The sequence below is a fragment of the Schistocerca nitens genome, chromosome 11 (assembly GCF_023898315.1).
Source record: "Schistocerca nitens isolate TAMUIC-IGC-003100 chromosome 11, iqSchNite1.1, whole genome shotgun sequence".
NCBI lineage: Eukaryota > Metazoa > Arthropoda > Insecta > Orthoptera > Acrididae > Schistocerca > Schistocerca nitens.
The window spans coordinates 11,942,748-11,966,245 of NC_064624.1; the positions used below are offsets into that span (position 1 = coordinate 11,942,748).

General features: G+C 41.6%; 1 protein-coding gene across 5 annotated transcripts in view; it reads right to left on the reverse strand.

Annotated features, from left to right (window-relative positions):
• LOC126213085 (SAP domain-containing ribonucleoprotein) overlaps window positions 1–23,498 on the reverse strand; it is a 107,431-nt gene that overhangs the window by 27,897 nt on the left and 56,036 nt on the right. For 2 of the 5 annotated variants that reach the window (XM_049940675.1, XM_049940678.1), the window contains exons 4-5: window positions 14,826–15,035; window positions 6,249–6,488 (exon numbers count right to left, since the gene is read on the reverse strand). In XM_049940675.1, coding sequence (XP_049796632.1) covers window positions 6,249–6,488; window positions 14,826–15,035 — 450 coding nt within the window. The remainder of the gene's footprint in view (window positions 1–6,248; window positions 6,489–14,825; window positions 15,036–23,498) is intronic. The other 3 variants (XM_049940677.1, XM_049940676.1, XM_049940679.1) reach the window with 3 other exon arrangements.

Genomic DNA, 23,498 nt, shown 5'->3' on the forward strand with positions numbered 1-23,498 from the left:
TAGTAGTTGGTGCTGGAGCTGCACCTTCTCCAGACTGAAGTCACCCAGTGGGCATTCCTGTGTAACGGAAGTCTCCCTAACAAAGTAACCACCTTCAAAAAAAAGTTAACGAATCTAACTTACAGAGGAATTATAATATTTTGTCAAGAAATAAGGGGTATTAGAAATAAAGTTAGTGAACTGCTCGTTGATGTTGACTGACATTATTGGTATATCACAGCACCACTTAATGTGACACTTCACAGAGGCTTTCTACACTGGTATAGAGATCAGCTTGCTACTTTTCAAAGAGCTCTTTGGAGAATGGCTAAATGGCCATATACATGAAAAATGGTATTCCGTTTCAATCTATCAGAGCACGACACTGAACAGGTTATTGAACGTTAAGCACAGGCCATCTGGCCTCGGCAGCCAGAGACTGTGGCCGCGCACGCGCGCGCCCTCGCACGTGTGTGTGTGGGGGGGGGGGGGGGGGGGGTCAATTTCAGAAAAAGGTCTTCTGGCCAAAGCTTACGTGTTTAGTAGACTTCTTGGTGTACTTGTCTGTGGCTCAACATCTCTGCTATATGGTGAGTAGCAATCTATCCTTTCCATACTATTTTCATTAAACAATACTTTCAATACTTTTAATTATACTTACCTATAAGCCCTCTCACTCTGATTTCAGTACATTGCTGTTAAAGCTAGAGAAAATTCTTTGTTCAACAGAAAGTACCAAAAATTAGTTGTTTGTGGTGACTTTAATATTAATTTTAAAAGTAAGAAAAAGAATTTTGAAAGATCTCCTAAATTCATATCAATCTTGTGCAGACTGTGTCTTTCAAAATAGAGTGCAGGGAAACAGTAGTACAACTACAGACAACATTTTTATTAATTCTTCACTGCTAGAGGGACATCCTGTTAGTAACACGTTAAATGGCCTTTCACATCACGATGCACAAATTTTAACACTAAAAGTAATTTGGACACGTGCGCACACACTCTGTGCACGCTCACGTGCATTAAGTATAATTATAAACTATTTAGAAACCCCAATCCAGTGGCAACTGACTTTTTTAAACCTCATTAAAGAACAAGAGCAGCAAAAAGTTAATAGAGCATGTAACACACGATAAATACACTGCTAAAAAAATTAGGGGAACATGATGTTGGGCATCTGCCATGCTCCACTGAGCAATAATTGTGGTCTGTATGTGTTATCAAATTATATCATCCTGGATTTTCCACTGTTTGATTTTTACCATATTATATCTTTATCTTTCACAAATCAAGTACAAAACAAATCATCATTACATCCTCATTCCCTTACATAACAAGAACTGACAGGTTTCAAAAACAAGGTAGAAACAGTCATTTATCTTGTCATCCTGGATTCTTTTCATGGGACTTTGAAAGCTCCAGTTACATGTGTGCCCTCTGTGAGCATTAAGTCGGCCATTGTGACCGAGCGGCTCTACGCACTTCAGTCCGGACACGCGCTGCTGCTACGGTCGCAGGTTCGAATCCTGCCTCGGGCACGGATGTGTGTGATGTCCTTAGGTTAATTAGGTTTAAGTTGTTCTAAGTCTAGGGGACTGATGACCTCAGATGTTAAGTCCCATAGTGCTCAGAGCCATTTGAACCATTTGTGAGCATCAATCACAACCTGAAACGTATGTCGCACAATCCACGTAAGTCTATGGAGGTCACACTGTGGTACCGGTCTCCACTCTTCAATGGCGGTCTGTGGCAGAACAGGACAACAAACACTTCACCGAGCACATCCCACACTCGCTCTACAGAGTTTAGGTCGGGACTCACGACTGACCATTCCACTGCTTCGATGTCCGGGCACCGTAAGAGATCCCCGCCGATGCCCGCCAAATGGGCCCCGGCATTACTGTGCGTGAGAAGGAATTCGGGACCACCGGCGTACGCAGCAGCCACCGTACGGTCGAACAGGATCTGTTCGGTGTACTGCCTGGTGGTAAGGCGACGTATCCTCGTGCACTGCGACTCGTACGATCGTAAGAATCGTCGTATCTCATAAATGATTCGAGATGTAGAAATTAGGTTCTTTTGCAAATGATAGCTTGCTATGAAGCACCTGTGTTGTATGAAATACTCAAAACTGAGATACAAAAGTAACTCGTCTGCACCAATGTGAGCTCGGCAGTTCGGGATACAGACAGACATCCGAAGTGCTGTAAGAAAACCGAAGCAGTGGGTGTACACACATCCACATCACCTGGAGAACGGCGTACCGTGACACGCGTACGCATCACAGCAGTGAACGGGTTAACAACCTCCGATTTGCCGACGACACGGTGCTTTCGGCCATATTCGAAGAGGAATTTGCCGAGTTAGTAACAAGAGTAATGGGCATTAGCCTATTATATGGATCTGACATCATTCACGTCAAGTCCAAACTAGTGATAACAGATCAAAGAGCACAGGTCTAACTCACATTTCAATTAGAGGATCTGAAAGTTGTGCATTCTATCATCTGTCTTGGGTCAACACGGGAGGCTGTGAAGATGTGATAAGACGACGTATCACGCTATGACGAGTGGCTACAAAGTATCTCACCCAGATCTGGAAGAACAGAGTGATAATAGACAGTACAAAGGTTCAGCTTGTCGAAACACGTTTCACATCTTCTTTTGCAGTTGCGAAACGTGGTCCCGATGACAAGCGGCACATCGATGCATTTGAGCTTCAATGTCGGTGCACACGCTGCACGTAAAATTAACTGAAAGAAGAACACGGGTGTCCACTATTGATCAACGTAATATCTCCGGGCACCTTTCTTTTCTCGACAACCAAAACATTCTCTAGTTCTTCGGTCATCTACAGACAATAATCACGAAAGGAACACTGGAGGGCACGAGACCGAATGGGGAGCAGCGAGCACGTGGAGAGATCAAATAAAGTCGGTCTGCCAGTTCACCTTTCCATCAGGCGCTAAGCTGGGCACCACACAGCAGCTAGATTTTTGCGGTTTTCTATATTTACACTATACGGATTTCACAACTCAAATATCAATCCCCCTAATCAGGTTCGTGCAACTCTAAAAAATTCTCACAGATAATGTATTTGACGTTTTCTGAGTACCTTTAATTCTCTAAAACTAAAACAATATTTCAATGGGTCACTCGGTTCTCTGCCATACTGCTCACCTGCCACCAGGTAGCCAGGGTTCAATTTCTGGGCAATGCAATTTTTGAAATGAAGGTCCACGATCTAGGAGCATTTCTGCAATAAAATAAAATAAATAAATAAATTGGTATCATTCGAGTCTGGCAATCGCTAGTTCAGGTCTCATTACAGTCATTACCTTATTCTTTTTTTCATGCAATTAGAATACCTATGTAATTTCAATATAAAATTCATCAAATATATGGTAATTAACATACATCTAATTAGTTTTATGAAAATTGTGCATAATCTTATTTCTAATTACATATCACATGCCAAATTCCAGTTTTCATCTTCACGTATTTTACGCTTCATGGAAAAACTCATACAACGTGCACCTTCATTTAGAAATGAGCATTTGCCAGGAACCGAAGCCGGGCCACCCACTGGACAGGACAGGCAAGCCACTCTACCACCGAGGCACGCAGCTCGTCAAACTATTAGCTTATCTTCAGCGAATTAATACACTCGGAAACCTCCAAATTAAATTTTCTCAATAGTTTTTGAACAGCTTTGGCTGATTGATTTTGGCTCTGAATCTCACACACCACAAACATAAAAAATTACAAAAACCTGATTCCCATGTGGTCTCATTGCAAGATAAGTTATTAACTGTCTGGGATTGTGATACTTCATTCGCAGGATCGTAACACTCAGAAATGAGTGTACTGACTTGTCACGTTGTCCTTAAGAACTTACACTGTCATACTGCAGGGTGTATATGGGGACAAGGAAAAAAAAAATTCCCGGATTTCTCCCGGATATCCCGTTTAAAAAATATGCTTTTTCCCGGGCGAAAATACACTTTTTCTGTGCTAAGTGACAGTAGGTTTTCCATAGATCTTCCCTCGGAACTGTAAAACTTATCAATCCTTTGAATGGTTAACGTTTTATACAATCGCATAGAACTTCCCGGAAAAAAAAGAAAAGACGGGGCAAAGAAGTTTTGGAGGGACTTTTAATAAAAAAAAAAAAAAAAAGAGGGAAGTTTTAGAAAGACCTTTGATTTGCAGCAACATATACGTTGCATATTTTCGTATTGCACAAAACACAGCACATTTTAGTTTGCGGAGCGTTGAAACCGAGGTTGCGATGTCCTTTTGTAAGCGAGTCATGTCTCAAGCCACGAGATCTCGTCAGCCGATGACAGCAGCTATTCAGAGCATAGGACACGTGTTATAGTCAGCCAATAGCAACATCACTGGTTACATAGCGCGAACACGCAAGAGGAAAAGTTAACAGTTTACATTAATGTACACAGTACCGTATATCTACAAGAAAAACTAAGTTTTCACATATAATGTTAGTCTCTAAGATTAACACGCTACAACAGAAGCTAAGCTTTCACAAGTAATATTGATCTTTTTTTGCGTGTGTTATACTTCAAGGCACACCACACAAATGTGCCAGTAAATTTAAAATTATGACATAAATGTCTCGGCTCCAAATTCTTGTAAGTGGCTGGTCCTCAAACTGTTCAGTTTCGAACGCTCTGTGATTTAGATATCCATCCCACTTTCTCACACGTAACATAATTCATCTTGTGTAAAAAGAAATTTACTTTGAAAGTAACGCTTTCCTAACTATCGTTCGCAATACTATCCGGAGACTGTTAGAAATAGGTTCGATTTACCAGTTGCCAGAGAGCGCCAGAAAACAGGCATTATTGTGCGTGTGCAACTGCAGTGGTGTAGGAAGCCCGCACGTTCGTGTGAATAAAGCACTGAGAGAGCTTACATTACACCATAAAAGAAACAGTGCATCAGAGGATACTCCAAAGAGCATCGGAATTTCGTAAACCATTCTAAAATGCATAATTCGGGTTGCAGTGCAAATTGGCTTTTTCCAGATTCACAATGAAGTAGGTCTCATCTGATATTAAGCTTTTCAGTGTGGTTTTTGGGATGTAAATTTTCTTGGAGTACCAGTACTATACGATCTCATTTTTGGTTCTTTATCATGGCATAATGCCATATATGGCAGAAGATGATAACGTGCACTTGAAATTCAGCGAACAGTTGGAACTAGCCAATAGTGTAGAATGAAACACTTCGTTTCAAATAAAATGACTGCCTCAGCGGAAAGATTAATAAAGCCAAATTTTTTTTAACAAACTTCAAAAATAACTTCACTGTTCTGCAAAGCGATTAATGCTTGACTGCTACTAACTTGGAAATAAAATAAAATCAGAAAACTGAAATTAATAATATATTTTTGCCCTCACATAATTATGTGAATCTATTTTAATTCACTTGATAGCTCCCGGCCACAGAAATCCGTTTTGTTTTCATTTGACGTGGGAGCTGTACACGAAGAGAAGCAGCGAAATCACTTAACATAAACACGGGTCACGTGGAGACTGAACCCCTCCCCACGACAACTCAAGACAACTCTGTGCAAGCGTGAATCTGGCAGCTGCGGCGCGGGAGAAAAATGTTTCTCGTTTGCATCTGGCTGCTTGCTGCTACTACCGATACAGCTAACAGCCAAACTTCATGTAGCGGGAGAAGGTGCAGCTTAATACGTGAGTCAAATGCGCTTGCGCAACAGACCGCTGGCAATTGGTCAAACAAACGTAATGTGAACAGTTGTGATGGCATGCTCATAGCAAGAAGTTTATTGTTACGAAGAATTACGGTCTGCGCCCTACGGCCTTTGACATATTTTTGCTATTTGCAGAGGCTTGTGCGTGCACGGTTTTTTGTTGTTGTAAATTGCACACTTCCTTTGCCACTAAAGGTTTTTTCCCCCTCTCGTTTATATTTTATTGCAGCAGTACCATTCTCCAGTAGCAGGATACAACAACATTCTTTGCTAGAGAATCAAAGTTACAAAAATTTGACTGAAAGCTAAAACAATGAAAAATTCCTGGAATTCCGAAAAATTCCCGGGTTTTTCCCGGTTTTCTCCCGGATGAAAAAATTCCCGGGTTTTTCCCGGGTCGTATACACCCTGTACTGAATTACCCGAGTTGCACAACGCAGGTCACTGTCAACAGTTTTTGTAAGTCAGCCATCTCGACAACTCGTATTAATTATCAGATAATTTTTCCCAGCAGCCACACGACTCACCTCGGCAGGGCCGAGTGCCGTGATGCGGACTCTCTTGCTCGCAGATCCCACAGCACTGCCGGGCCGCTCCTCCGCCCCCGCCGTGCCACCGCCCCCTGTAGTGGTGCTGACGCCCCCGCCGGTGGACGACGTCGCCGCGGCAGCCTCCGCCCCCGCACCACTGCCCGAGTTGGGCGGAGTGGACGGGCGCCGCTTTAGGACGATGCGCCGCGGGGTGCCCGAGCTGGGTGTCGCATCCTGCTGGGAGAGGTAAGAGAGCAGATACAGTCCCGGACTTTATCTATTTCGTACCAGGGACACACAAAAGTACAACATATACGAACTACGAGGGTTGTCTGAAAACTAATGCCTACACCTTCGTAACTCTTGAACAGTTGGCAGCATTGGTACGTGGCAGGTACTGGCTTGTTGTTGGCAGGAAGCCTCAGCACTGAACGGTTGTATCGTTACAGTGTAAAGTATGGAACCTGCGCAGACGGTCGGTCAATGTGATTTCAGCAACGTGCAGTCATTGAAGTCTTGGCAGCAGAAGGCGTTGTTACCCCAAAGGAGATTCATCAGAGAATGAAAGCAGTTTATGGTGAATGTGTCGACGTGAGTACTGTGAGTCTTTGGGCGATATGCTTAAAGATGTTGAGGCAGGAACATCTGACCTGTGTGACAAACGGTCAGATGTCCTGTGACAGCAACCACAGAGTTTCACAAGCAAAATGTTGACTAATTGATTCAGAATGATTGTAGTATCAGTCAGAGAGAAACTGTGTAGGTCACATTATTGCTTTGCTCCACTATCGGAAGATCTGGGTACTCCAGATGCTGACTCCTGAAATGAAAGCACACAGACTTGAAATTTGCCAGGAACTCCTCTCGCATTACGAGAAGGAAGGTGATGCCTTTCTCCGTCAAATTGTGACAGGAGATTAAACGTGAGTACACCATTATGACCCAGAAATGTCAATCTATGGAATATCGACACACACACACACACACACACACACACACACACACACACACACACACACACACACACACACCAAACGTGCCCCAGAAAAAGAAATTCAAGATACAGCCCTCAGCTGGAAAAATCATGACCGCAGTGTTCTGAAACACAGATGGAGTTATCCTTGTTGATTTCCTTGAGTGAGGAACAACAATAAATTCAGAGCGTTACATCACAACGCTGTGAACTCTGAAATGACGGCTAACAAGGGTCCGAAAGGAAAAGGGAAACGTTTTCCTGCAGCATGACAATGCCAAACTACACACTTCGTGTGCCACCACAGCAGAACTTCAGAGACTGAATCTCACGGCATCCTCCATACGGTCCAGGTTTAGCACCGTCTGACTTCCATCTGTTCCCCGTACGAAAGACAATCGGCAGGGATATCATTGCGCTTCTGACGAAGACATTGACAGAACTGCGAGACTGTGGTTGCAGAAACAGTGTCGACTTCTTCCGTGATAGCGTCAGAAAACTTGTTCATTGTTGGCAGAAATGTATCCAATTGGCTGGTCATTATGTGGAAAAGTGAATATTGGTAATTAACGATCACATACTAAGGATTATTTCTGCGTTTAATTTATTACAATATTACCATCCAAACCCAATCAACGAAGGTGGAGGCATTCCTTTTTATTCAACCCACATAGTACATAAAAAAATAAGTTACTTGACATGCAGCTAAAGAACACACCGTAGGTGTGATAGAATTTTCAGTCATACTGTTGTCTTTACTGACTCAGGAGTGTACGGTAAATATTTGTTTAGAAAACATATGTAATATGTTTTTGTCCATTTTTGAAATAAATGCAAAATGTTTATTTTGTTTGTGTTTCATGTTGAATAAGCAGGGACTGGAGCAACATAGCACTGTGTTGCATAACAGTCTGCAAGGGTGGCATATATTCTTTCGTATTCCTTACAGACATATGATACTGACGAACAAAAAACTGATATAAGCCAGCACAACTACTGTGTGAATTTACTGCTTTTTGGGCACATGGACAACCAGGATAGGGAAGGTGTATGCCTTCAAGATGGGACAGCGTTGGCAGTAACTTCACAAGGGGAAATACTTGCACGGACGCGATAACACAGCTCTGTGAATTACCAACCGACATCGGGGAAGCGTGTCGCCCCAGAATACACGCAGAAAAACATAACAATGGCTGTAATCTCTTTATAACAAAGGAATAATTAATTGATCTGCCATTCTGAATTCGGAATTTGTATGTTGTATCTGTGTACATAGCATTTCCAAGTTTGATAAGTAGAAGATATATATTTCCTCAGAAAAATTACTGAAGAAAAACAGAAATCATTAGATTATGTTTCCTTCCAGCATAAATTGTGCAATCAGAACTCTTAATCCTACAGTCAGTAAAGAGAAGAATAAGAAAACAGAATAATATCCACTCCATTAATTGAAGTAAGTCAAGTCTAAACTTTTAAATCCATCACGAACACTACAATATATTACAATACTTCCTCGGAAACGGACTGCTATCGTGCTGGTCAGAGCATTTAGTGGACAGCCAGTGACAGATAGAAGTTGTTGCTGTGACGTGCAATCCACAGTGGAATAAGCACATAAGGTCGGCTGTAGGAAAGGAGAATTGTAGGAAATTTTAGTTCATCTGGAAAGGAGACCGCTGCACAGCACGTGTGAAAGCGACTACGAAGTATTGTTTGCCTGAACCACCTGATTGGACTAAAGAAATACACTGAAGCATTTCAGAGGCATGCTACTAGAGTTGTTACCAGTAGATTCAATCAACATTTGAGTATTAGACAAATGCTCCGTGAACTTACGTGGGAATCCCTGGAGGGAAAAAGATACTTTTTTTCAAAAAACACCATTGAGAAAGTTTAGAGAAACAACTTTTGTGGGACACTGCTGAACAATTCTATTGGCACCAATAAACATGTCACATACTGACTGCAAAGAGAAGAAAAAAGAAATCAGCTCGGGCAGTAACATATAGACAGTCATTTTTCCCTCGCTCAATTGCCGTGTGGAAAAGGAAAAAGACTGACGGGCAGTGTTGCGAGGTATTGCACGGACTTCGGTAACTACAGACTGTTCGATAGCAAAACAGACAGGAAAAAGTGGATAAGGAGCACCATTCCTGGGAATGGCCGATGCAGTCAGCAGGAGGATCCTCCAATCACCACTGAAACCAATGAACAAAAAAGTTATGATAAGGTTAAAATTTGCTAACACATCCTACATCATAATCGACAAATGTGCACCAGTAAACCGAGATAGCAAGACAGAGAAAGAAGGTGCCTGTAAGTAACGGTAGAAACTAGAGAAAACCGTAAGAAAGATCCCTATGAGATACGTTCGAATTTAATTAGGGGATTTAAACTCATAATTATGGACAGGAAAGAGATTCAAAAGAACAAGAAAATACCCAGGTCAGAGACTCACTAACAAGATCGGCCACAGACTGGCCAAATTCTGGTATCGACACAATACGAGGATAATATCAACTCACTTCAAGAAAGCCGAGATGTGGGGATCACTAGTCAGATACCTCGGAGAATACCAAATCGACCGGGTAGCAATTACACACGGCGACACCAAAGTTTGATGCGACAAAACAGAAACTGTCGAGGACGAAAGGGGGAATGGGAGGAAGAGACAGCCGTGACCTCGGAACAATTCAAAGAGAAGATAATCACTTAACCTGAAGTGAAAATTCTTCGATCAAAAAGGAGAGACACCCACCTCGGAATAAACGTGATAAAGCAAAAGGACGATGGTATACAACAATACGTACAGCACAAAAACAGAAGTTAATCTGGCAACATACGCAGAGGTGAGAAAGACACGAGGGAGTAAAAAATAAATAAGTAACGAATCAATTAAACAGAAGTGGATTTGCGAAACTATAAAACGAGAGGCTTCAGCTACACATTTAATACCAGAATCGTAGGATATCAAACACAAAATCTGTTTTTCGGAAAATAAGGATTGAGAACTGCACTGGATAACAAAGGGAACTGCGAGACACTGGCCGTAGTACTTCGACAAGCTACTCAATTGTGTTGAACCGGCAGAGAGGTTCTCAAGGAGTACAAAGAGCGAGCCAGATGCGCCACAGAAATGGGAAACCGAGAGACAAATCGTGAAAATGAGAGGAAATAGGAATCTACGCACATTTAGCAAAAAATCAAAATAGTGTTTTAAACAAACAAAACTTGGGAATAAACTGTATATTGAGAACTGACAAAATTCTTATCAGTTATAAATAATTCAGAAAAAAAGACAAATTTCAATCAGTGATATAAATTCAGTAGTATACCATATCTGACACACAAATCAATATTGTAACAAAAATGCAGAATACGACAAAACAAATAGTTGAGTGTCTATAACTTAGGAGTAAAGGAGACAGAACAGGATTCAGTCATCGCAAGGTACACACAATTAATGAAAACTTGCAAACTTTTGGAAGAATCAACACACACACACACACACACACACACACACACACACACACACACAAAGCTTTGTCAAAGATATGATCAAATATTCGTCAAATTTCTTTGACAAAGATCTTTGATGTGGAGCTACAACGGGGTATTACACTGTCATCATATTTTTCATCGAAGTTTACGACAGCTGACGACAACCTTTTATGCGCAGCAGTTGTGTGCACTTCGTGCGCATTTGAAAGAGAAGCGGGGAAAAGAAAGGAAACGTACCTAGGTGAAAAATTTGTTAGGTGAGCTTCAACTGGAGGACATAAAGTCGTACATAAATTATTTAAGAATGGATGAGAATACATTTCAGTATATGCTCAGTAAAGTGTCTCGTCATATCACAAAGCACAATACTCACGTAAGAACAGCTATATCTGCAGAAGGCAGGCTCACAGTAACACTCCAATTTCTTGCTACAGGACAGGGTTACTCTAGCTAACAGTACAGCACTCGAATACCACATTGCATATTAACGAAAATAATAAAAATAAACGTGTGAATCAATTTAAAAAGCACCAAAGAACCAATGTCTGAAGGTAAATAAATGTTCAATACACTTTACGTGCATTAAGAACTATTTTTATTGTCGAACAAAGTAATAATTACATTTTGTGTCCCACAACTACAAAGTTAATAGAAATGTATGAAGCTGATTAGGTGCTTTACAATGTGAGGCATTCTGATAACAAAAACAGATTAAGAAGAATGGAGAGCTCAGAAAATTTTATATATATTATAGGGCATCTTCCTCCTGTATACCAGTTTCCTGGAAGGCTGCCTGGATGTGTCCAGACGTGGCTGTGGAACTGTCGCCTGCAGCGTATCCCACCTGTCCGTCAAAAAACGTTGTACAGTGCCTCGTCAGCTTCACGTATTTCACAAACGTACTACCGGTGGCAGATAGCTGCACTGATGCTAACGCTCCACGTGGTAACATGAAGACTGCAGCGAACAGAAGACGAGCGACTTTTACGATTTCTACGGTGAGGCCCTAGATTTGACGATATTTATTTGACAACGTGCCAGATTTGACAAAGTTTCCTGTTACACCATCAAATTTCTTTGATATAAATATTTGACATATCAACTTTAACAAAGAAATACGATAGTGTAATACTGGCCTTACACACACAATGCTGGTGGGGTGGCTGCTGTGTCTGGTGAGGTGGATACAGGGAGGATGAGGTGGGAGCAAGAAGATGGGTTCGGGATGGGTAACTAATGGCTCAGAGGGAGGCAGTACGGCTCTGGCTAGGAAGGGGAAGGAGGGGTGGCAGGTCCACAGGCTAGGCACGAGGTACCCGGGTACGGGGGCCGGTCAGGCGAGAAGCACGGTGAAGGTGACGCGGGGACAGGACAGGAGGAGGGAAAAATGGTGGGTGTGGGGACAATGAGTTAACAAGGAGGGGAGCCCAGGATGTATTGCAAGCATAATTCCCATCTGTATAATTCAGAAAAGCAGTAGGTGAAGGGAAGAAGGAACCAGGTTCATAAGCAGCTACTGCATGTCACGCTACAGGGGGGGATCAACTGATTCTCGGCCACAGTTTGGTGGTGACCATTCGTCCTGACAGAGAGGTGGTCGGCTGTCGTGCTGACATAAAATGCTGTGCAGTTATTGCAGCAGAGTTGGTATATGAAATGGCCTGCTAAAACCCCAAACCCCATGTCTGGCTCAACTTCATTGTTGATACCTTCATGATCTGAACTTAGGAACAAAATCCTCACACTACTAAAGCCTAACCACCCATGGACAGCATATCTGCAGTGCCAAGAATTGCCTTGCCCCAGAGAGAGTTATCCCCCCCCCCCCCCCCCCCCGAAATTAATCCACAGACAGATTTTCCATGACATATCCTCACTAACCACTATATCCCCTACCTCAAAGAATAAGCTAAAAAAGAACACTCCCCCCCCCCCCCCCCTTACATCACACTGGACTGCACCAAATGAACCATATCTTCGGTCATGGCTTTGATTACCTATTGGTGTGCCCAGAAATGAGGGACCTTCTATCCGAGATCTTCCACACCCCTCCTAAAGTGGCGTTCCGTCATCCACTCAATCTACACAACATCCCACAGTCCAAACCTATGCCACTCGCATTACCAACCCGTTGCCTCATATTCCCATGGAAGACCTAGGTGCAAGACCTGCCTGATTCAACCACACAGCACTTGCTACTCCCCCCATCACCAGCTTATCCTAACCCGTTGGAAGCTGGGCCACCTGTGAAAGCATCCTATGTCAGATACGAACTCTGCAACAACCGTTGCACAGATTTTTATGTCCGGCATTACAACTGACTGTGGTCCACCAGAATGCATGACCACTGCCACACTAAGTGGAACAATATGTTCAAGTGCAACCGCTACTTCACAATTCCCGAACCATTTGGATCCTTTCCTCCAGCACCAGCTTTTCTGAACTACGTACGTGGGAGTTATCCTTGCCACACATCCTTTGCACCCTGTAATCCTACCAGGTGATTGGGTGTCACTTGGGTCATACGCCTGTATGCGAGATTTCCACACTTCTACACATCCCTAGGTCCACTGTTTGGCATTATCAGATGATTTTGGTATGTTTTCCATTAAACAATAATGGTAAACACATAATGTGTACTCAAGTCTTAATACTGTTTCTAATAATTAGAATCCGGTCATTTTTGCTCGACACGTGTGCCTTCGGTGCTTATTGTGCCATCTGTATCTGTTGTGGAACTAGTTTTGTTTTAACAAAAGAAAACTACGAAGTGTGAAATAAAACTACTACTATTTAGTGAGTGGTTTCGTTTACTCCTGAATTACTATGGAAGCATAGGTCTTTTCATACTTGTGCTCTTTGATGTAGCATGCACTTGCTGGTGAGCTTAGTTTTTTCATTGTTACACATCTTTTCTGGCAGCTGGGTCAATATAACACTGCTGTCAGTAGCGGATGTACAGAGCAAGTAGTGGAACCGAGTTAGAAGTTCAGGTTGTCTGTATTGACATCTGGTCACAGAGTTGAAGGAAACAGACATGTGAAATATAAGGTGGGGAGTGTTTAAGGAGTTGTATATTAAATGACATAAAAGATTAGTTAGATGATGTAAATTGGATAATCTTTTAAATTTAGCAGAAGTAACTTTACAGGATCAAATGCCAACTTACGCATTTCGTGGGTGGTTAGTCGATTTGGGGGAGGGGAGCAAAAAAGGGGGAAGGAAGTCAGCCCTGCCCTTTCAAAGGAACCATCCCGGCATTCACCTGAAGCGATTTAGGGAAATCACGAAAAACCTAAATCGGGACGGCCGGACGCAGGTCTGAACTGTGGACCTGCCGAATGAGAGTCCAGTGTGCCGACCACTGCGCCACCTCGCTCAGTCGCATTTTGTGTCGGTGCCGACTGTTAGTGGGGTTGCGAACACGGGGAATAGCTTGTAACCGACCTTAAAGTATTTATAATCAGATTTGTACGGAACGAACTTGAATGAACTGTAGCTTCTCTGTAGTAAATGGACTTTTATCTGTGAATTACATCAGTGTGAAAGAGGAGGACGTAACTGTGTGTGCTCTATAGACTGAAGATTAATAAACTGAGTCTTTTATTGCAGGGGATCCTCGGCGCCAATTGTGAGTGGCAGTTAATTATCGGCACCTCACGGACGCCAGCTACACAGTTTTATTATCTTCTCGGTACGGTTGTACATTTTCTCCCTTCGAAAATCCAGCTACCTTCAAATTAAATGTTCTGTGGTGTCTCAAAAACTGGTGGGGAGCTTACAACTGTGACTGGAATACGCAGGACCAAATTTAACTATAGTCAGGAACAAGGTGACTGCACAACAGAAACAAAAAAGTGCAATGATGACTTTCTCAAACTAAGATAAGCTTTACAGTTTCTTTTAAGTGTAATTTTGTAAATAAATTACCAGTTTACCGTGTAATGCATAAGTAATGCAGAGGACATTCAAATGTGACATCTGGCACATGTTGTAGATACAGTCAACAGCACTTTCCAATAAGGACACACATACTCTTTTGGTTACTTGTGTGGCCTGGGGTCCACATTAACCCAGACTGCAGCCGGCAGCCGGCATACCTTCTGCGCGGCCTGCGGCTGCTCCCCTCCTGCCGGTGAGGCTGCAGCCGGGGCCGGCGTCGCCGGCACCGCCCCCGCCCCCGCCACGTCGGGCAGTGCGCCGGCACCGCTCAGGACTTCCTCCTCCTCCTCCCGGCCGAGCACCGCGTCTTCTTCGTCGCCGGCTATCTCGTCGCCCTGTGTGGGGAACGCCGTACTGTCAGCAAATCTCTGTGAGGAGAACACCGCACTGTTAGCAAACTTCTCTGGAGACTAAACCACTTTCCTCTACTTCCCAATTGTGAGGAGGTAGAATGGCTGGCCCGGAGGTAAGAGGCAGTTCCCTATCACAATCACAGAGGGAAAAACGACTGTTTCAGAGAGTGGTCACCCTGCCCTATACGAGAACTTTTTATTCCTCATCATCAAATCCCCAACTGAATGTGCTCTAAAACTCTTACCACCTAAACTTCTACTAATGCCTACGTCACCCTCGACTTCCTCTCGACCCCACCCAATCGGCACGAGAAGATATGGTCCAAAACTTCTCTAAATGAAAATCTCAGACTTTAAAACAAGCATACACCAGGCAAGAAGAGCTGGAGGCTGAAAAGTCAGTTTGCCCAATGGATTAATTGGAGTGTAAGGGGGGGGGGGGGGGTGTTGCAAGAATTCAACTAATCAAACTAAACAACTTCAACAAAATACTGCAGCTTATAATACCGAGAGGGGAAGGGAAGGGAAAGGGGGGGGGGGGAGAGAGAGAGAGAGAGAGAGAGAGAGAGAGAGAGAGAGAGAGAGAGAGAGAGAGAGAGAGAGAGGAGGAGGAAGAAGAAGAAAATCTAATTTTGGAAGTAATAACTGTGAAACATGTGACGTGCTCACAACGAAATCTGTGTTGCTCAAATGGGACTTTCAGAAAATCACTGTTAGATGTCAGTCAATGAGTCTTCTCAGTTTGCAGTCAGTCAGAAGTAAGACAACATCCACTCAACAGATGCATTTTGTGTTCTGCCATTTGCACAGAGCAAAGTCAGTGATTTAGGTCCAGTGTGCTTTTTGTTGGTGTTTCGGCACTGATCCTCCTGCACCCAGAAACATTTGGTTTGACTTCAGCAATGCTCTGGTAGAGGACACGGAAGATGATGTATTTTTGCCCCAGTTAATTTTGAATGATGCCACAAAATTTCATGTTAGTGGTAATGCTAATTGACATTATACTCCATATCCCTCACGGCATTAATGAGTACGAAAGAGATTCAACTAAAGTGACTGTTTCTTGTACCATTTCTCGTGAAACAGTGTACAGCCCTTGTTTTTTGACGAGAAAACAGCAACTAGAATGAGCTGTTTGCAAACATCGTTTTCCAACAGGATGGAGCTTGTGATATTCGCTATTTTTGACTTCATTAAAACAGCAAATACGAGTAGTTAATACTTTCAGCCACAAGGCAAATACTTGTTTACAAAGAATGATTAATGTATAAAAAGGCGTCGCATAGCGCCGCAGAATTTCCTAAATAAAGTAATTCGTCGTCTTTGGGCGGCAACATAAACAAAAATACAGATAGATATGTGATCCTTTACTATTTTGTTCGCTGGAGAACAAATGAAGCCTTGAGCGCTAAAGACTTGTACTGTACTGTTTTTCTTAAGTAAGACGGACGCAGATGTGTGGCGGTCTGATCTAACTTTTTTTTACTAAATAAATAAAAACGTGTTCCGTTTAAGTTTGAGTGAAGTGTAAAAAGAAGAACTGTTATAACTTATCGTGACGACACACGAGCGACTCAAGAGGACAATGGCTATATAAAAGAGCGCTCAACGGACAGGAAACGGACATAAAAATCTACTTTCATTGTAGTACTAAGCTTAAGGTACGATATATGTTTTAGTTATAATAAATATTTGTTCTGGGAATACTGAATCATTTAGCAGTGCTCATTCTTATCATCTCCTCAGTATTATTTTCATTTTAATTATGCATTTTGCTAAGATTACAGACACCAAGACCAGCAGTCCAATGGGCGTGTTACATTGATAAAAAGAATACTGTTTTATCGTCATCTTGCATCAGCTTTAATACTGAATACTCCTTTTGTGTGATGTTATAGTTGTTTTTGCGCTTTCAAGAACTTTCTGGTCCCTTAGGAAATTGTTTTGTCATAACAATAACTTCAAAACCGGGTACGATCGTACCTACGATCATAAAGTAATTAGAAAGACGATAACGCAATTTCTTAATCAATAGCACGCTAGCTGTGACTGCTTCAAGCCACGAGAAACTGCAAGTAAAGGCTATTCACATTTCATAATGCAATATTTTATGACAATGGTCAATCCATGATTCTTATGCCAATTGTGATTGATAAAACAGTAAGCGAAAACTCAAATTCCAACTTTTCCATTGAATAACAACATCACTTTTATTTTGTAACATCACAAGCTCCAACACACAGGCACAACAACACACGCCAGTTTCTCAATGATACTCTGCCTCAACACTGGATAGCATGCGTGGGACCCTGAGACATTTACCTGGATTCTTGGTCTCCAAGATCGCAATACACGATGACGTGCAATTTTTTCTTGTGGGGAATACGTGAAGAAAAGTGTGTTCATCTCTCCTTTGCCTCGTTACATAGAAGAAATGAAGAACAGTTGCCATAATTTCTAGCAGAAACGCTGTGTAAAGTTTATGACAAATTTAGCTATCATCTAGATGTTGCTCCTGCTGCAGCTGGTGGACACACACAGCATTTGTAATGGCATAGCTAAAAGTCGAGGGGCATCAGAGGGAAGCAGTGGTTGGGAAGGGAGTGAGACAGGGTTGTAGCCTCTCCCCAATGTTATTCGATCTGTATATTGAGCAAGCAGTAAAGGAAACCAAAAGAAAAATTCGGAGTAGGTATTAAAATCCATGGAGAAAAAATAAAAACTTTGAGGTTTGCTGATGACATTGTAATTCTGTCAGAATTCAACATCAACGTAAGCAAAATGAGGATAATGGAATGTAGTCAAATTAAGTCGGGTGATGCTGAGGGAATTAGATTAGGGAATGAGAGGCTTAAAGTAGTAAAGGAGTTTTGCTATTTGGGGGGCAAAATAACTGATGATGGTTGAAGTACAGAGGATATAAAATGTAGACTGGCAATTGCATGGAAAGCGTTTCTCAAGAAGAGAAATTTGTTAACATCGAGTATAGATTTAAGTGTCAGGAAGGTTTTTCTGAAAGTATTTGTATGGAGTGTAGCCATGTATGGAAGTGAAACGTGGACGATAAATAGTTTTGACAAGAAGAGAATAGAAGCTTTCGAAATGTGGTGCTACAGAAGAATGCTGAAGATTAGATGGGTAGATCACATAACTAATGAGGAAGTATTGAATAGGATTGGGGAGAAGAGGAGTTTGTGGCACAACTTGACTAGAAGAAGGGATCGGTTGGTAGGACATGTTCTGAGGCATCGGTTCTGAGGCATCGAGGGATCACCAATTTAGTATTGGAGGGCAGTGTGGATGGTAAAAATTGTAGAGGGAGACCAAGAGATGAATACACTAAGCAGATTCAGAAGGATGTAGGTTGCAGTATGTACTGGGAGATGAAGAAGCTTGCACAGGATAGAGTAGCATGGAGAGCTGCATCAAACCAGTCTCAGGACTGAAGACCACAACAACAACAAGCTAAAATTGAGACACTGATTCTATGAGTATTTTGCAATTCATCACATGTCTGTAGTATGTTTTTATCAATAAATATGGACTTTGGAAATCAAGTCATTCTTTTTGGACATACTCAAAAAATAGCTTGGGACTCAAATTTGCATACTGGTGGTGTAGCTCTGCTAATCCATAAGAAGGGGAAACACTATATCACTAGACCATGTCCACCTTCGCCACAGTGATCTACGCGGTCCTTCAGTTGAATGCTAAGACTGGCCTGTAAGTAATTTGTTTTTACGCATCTACTTCCACCTCAACCGAAGAAGAGCTAGAACAATTGTATGAAGTTGTGACAACAACAAAGTATTCAGAAAACATCATATTTACCTAATCCTAGAAGATTTTATTGCCAAGATAAGAGTGAAGTCTGCAGATCTTCCCATGATTGGAAATTTTGGACTCGGGAACACGAAACCAAAGGGGACAAACAATGATGAATTTTCTTAAGGAAAGAACAATTGTACTGCATGAATGTATTTTACAAGATAAGTCTGAAAAGGATGTGGATCTGGGAAGCCCTGGTGGCACAATTAAGAGTGAAATAGATTACATCCTCACATCAAACAAGAAAATATACTCAGACATGTCAGTTATATATATATAAAAAAAAAAATAAAAATAAAAAAAAAATTTGCAAAATCCTAAATTCTGAATCAAAACAGAACAGCTTATAGAAAGAAAGAGAAACACTGACAGCGACTCACTCAAACAAAGATACCTTCACAAAAACATAAAGAAAGCGATCAGAGAAATCAGAGAATGCAAAACAGAAAACCGATTGAAGAGACCATCAAAAACAATGTGAACATGAAGAGTCCTTTGTTTCAGTTAGTCAAAAGGCAAGTGGATCATCCACAAAATTAGGAATGGTTGAGGAGACGTTGTTACATAAAGAAAGACACTCACATAAACTATTGGGAACCTTCATTTGGTGCTCTATAGTCAATCGGTGAGAAGCCAAGGCGTAGATGATGAATCACAAAGATCTGCTATACATGTGAAATTGGAAGAACTGGAACCAACGGAGAAAAAATAAAATGAAAACACATCTGAAACAACTAAAGAATTATAAGGCACTAGGAGAAGATCAGATCGCAAGCAAGATGCTTAAAATTGGAGGAGCAATACTAGAAGAACAACTCTTAAATCTATTAAATAAATGTCCCAATGAAGGGAAAATTCCAGTCATGGAGAACTCTTCAATAAATGTGACAACATGATCATCATCAATTACAGATCTGTTAGTCTTTTATCTACCTTTTACAGAGCTGCTAACAAAAATCATTACCATCCACCTGAGTCAGAAATTTGATTTGTACCAGACAGTCGAACTGGCGGGATTCAGAAGAGGTTTCAGTACAACTGATTGTATTCCAGCAGTACACACATTAATAGCAAACTGTATGGAGCATTAAGTCCCATTTTACATAGCCTTCGTAGACTACCAGAAGGTGTTTGACACGATCAAAACATGGGCGGTATTCAGAGTGATGCACAGAGCCAGTATTGACAACAAATATACCAACTTAGTCTCCTACATTTACAAGAATGCCAACCTGCATGTGGAAATAAAGACTCAATATCAGAGATGGGCATAAAACGATAATTGGATCCTTCTATCACCCAACAGAATCATCTCCTGATGTAACTGAAAACTTCAGAGAAAATCTCAGTTCACTTGTACATAAGTTCCCCAATCATACTGTAACCATCGGTGGAGACTTTAATCGTCCAACAATTAACTGGGGAAATTACAATTTTGTTAGTGGTGGGCATGATAAGACATCTTGTGGAACTTTACTAAATGCTTTACTCTGAAAACTAACAGATAGTTTGGAACCCCACTCATGATGGAAATGTATTGGATCTAATGGCAACAAACGGACCTGACCTCTTTGAGGATGTCCACATCGAAACTCGTATGTGGCAACAATGATTACCAAGGTACGAAGGACAAGTAAAGTAAGTGGAAAGATATATATGTTTAGTAAACTAGATAAAAAATCAGTAGTATCTATTCTCAGTGAGGAACTTGAAGCTTTCAGCACAGGGCAGGAGCATGCAGAGGAACTCTGGCTCAAGTTTAAAGAATAGTTCACCAAGCACTGGATAGATATTCATAATGGAAGGGAATCTCCATGGTATACAGTCAATGTAAAGAAACTTCTAAAGAAACAGAAAGTACTGCATAACAGGTGTAAAACAAGCATAGGGCTACAAATAGAGAGACACTGAATGAAACACGTTTGGCTGTCAAGAGAGCAATGTGTGATACCTTCAATGACTACCATAGCAGAATATTGTCAAATGATATGTCACAAAATCTAAAGAAATTCCGTGGTGATGGTGGCACCAAAGTTAGTGTCCATTCCCCAGTGAATGAGACGGGAACTGAAATTGAGGGTAGCAAAGCAAAAGCTGAAATGCTTAACGCCGTTTTCAAATGTTTCTTTACAAAGGAAAACCCAGGAGACCTGCCCGAATGTAATACTCGTACTACTGAAAAGATGAATGAAGCGTCAGTGGTCTTGAGACACAGCTGAAATCATTAAAATTGAACAAAACTCCAGGCCCCAATAGAATCCATTCAGATTCTATATTGAATTTGCGGCTGAGTTAGCCCATTTTCTGACTGTAATCCATCGTAGACCACTCGAACAAGAAACTGTGCCCTGTGCTCGGACAAAGGCACAGGTCACACCTGTCTATAAGAATGTGATCTACAAAAGTACCGTCCAATAAACTTGACATCAATTTGTTGTCTTAGAACATATTCTGAGCTCAAACATAATGAGGTATCTCGAACAGAATGACCTCCTCAAGACCGATCAGTACAGATTTCGAAAACATCGACCGTGTGAAACCTGACTCGCACTTTTCTCTCGTGACATACAGAAAGCTTTGGATCAAGGCAACCAGGTTTCTCGATTTCCGAAAAAACATTTGATTCAGTACCGCACCAATGCTTATTTCCAAAAGTGGGGCACCAAGTGAAATTTGTGACTGGACTGAGGACTTTTTAGTAGGGAGGGCACAGCCTGTTGTCTCTGATGGAGACATGTCAGGTGTAGAAGGAACTTCGGGTGTGCCCCAGAGAAGTGTGTTGTGGCCCTTACTGTTCATGTTTTATATTAATGACGTTGCAGACAATATTAATAGTAAAATCAGGTTTTTTGCAGACAATGCAGTTATCTACAATGAAATACTGTCTGCAAGATGCTGCATAAATATTCAGTCAGATGTTTATGCGATTTCAGCATAGTGCAGAGACTGGCAATTTGTGCTAAATGTACAGAAAAGTGAAATTTTGCACTTCACAAAACGAAAAAATGTAGAATGCTATGACCATAATTTCAATGAGTCACTGTTGGACTTGGCCTACTCATACAAACACCTGGGTGTAACACTTTGTAGGGATATGAAATTTAATGATCACATATGTTCAGTCATGGGTAAAGCAGTTGGTAGACTTCAGTTTATTAGTAGAGTAAGGGGGAAGTGCAATCAGTCTACTAAAGAGATTGCTTACAAATCACTTGTGCGAAATTCGTACAATATTGCTCAAGTGTGTGGGACCCGTACCACACAGAACTAACAGGGGACACTGAATGTATACAGAAAAGAGCAGCACGAATGTTCGTTTAAATCACTGGAGAGTGTCACAGAAGGACTGACGGAACAGAAATGGCAGACTCCTGAAGACAGACGTAAACTGTTCCAAAAAAGTCTACTAACAAAGCTTCAAGAAACAGCTCGAAATGATTACTCTAGGGATATACCACAACCCCCTATGTATCGCTCACACAGGGATCGTGAAGATAGGATTAGAATAATTACTGCATGCACAGATGCATTCAAACAGTCATTCTTTCCACGTTCCATACGTGAATGGAACAGGAAGAAATCCTAATAAGTGGTGCAATGTGGCGTAACCTCTGTCACGCACCTCAAAGTGGTTTGTAGAGTGTAGATGTAGATGTACAAGCAGCACAAATTGGCTATGAGTCTGTCAAAGGGCAACAGAGAGTAATGCCTGGAGTGGGGTCAAATACATAGATATAAGAATGGGGATCTATCACAATGTCGAGTGGATAGTGAGACTAGTTGGACAGAACACGTGGCCAGAAATAAGGTGCCCTGTGATGAGATGGGGAGATGAAATCCGACGACGACTGGGAAAAAAATGGAAAACTAGATCTACACCGCAACAGCAAAGCTTGACACGGAACTCTTCAGAAGAGGCCTATGTCCCAGACTGTATATTTAGAAGCTGAAGAAGAACGGAAAGGAAGAATGGATGGCCAGTACTACTTGTAAGAGAGGAAGTTTGAAGTTCTGCTGACAAAGAGTTCAAAGTACAGAAGCTTTCTAGACGTTTTAATTTTTTTTTGTCAATGAATATAAACTTGAAAACAATATTATAAAGAAATAAGAGGAAGCCGACAACGATATGAAATGACATACAACACTCAAAGAAGAATTTGACCGAGACAGAAAGTGCTAAGTCGGAGAAAAAAAAAAAGCCTCTCAAGTCAATGACATTCACTCAGAGTTATTCATAGCCTTGAGAGAGCCAGACATGATAAAAGTATTCCATCTGGAAGACATGTGCGACAGCGGAAATACCCTCAGACTTCAACAAGAATGTAATAATTCTAATTCCCAGGAAGGAAGGTGCTGACAGAAGTGGATGCCACTGAATTATCACTTTAATAATTAATGGTTACAAAACATTGACACAAATTATTTTCAGAAAAATGGAAAAACTGGTATAAGATGATCTTTTCAAAAATCCGTTTGAATTCCAGAAAAATGTACGAACATGTGAGGCCATACTGACCGACTTACCTTAGAAGGTGGAGTCGAGAAAGGCTAACCTGTTTAAAGCATTTGTAATTTGGAGACCTTTGGACAGTGCTGATGGCAATACACTGTTTGTAATTCTGAAGGTAATAGGGATAAAATACAGGGAGT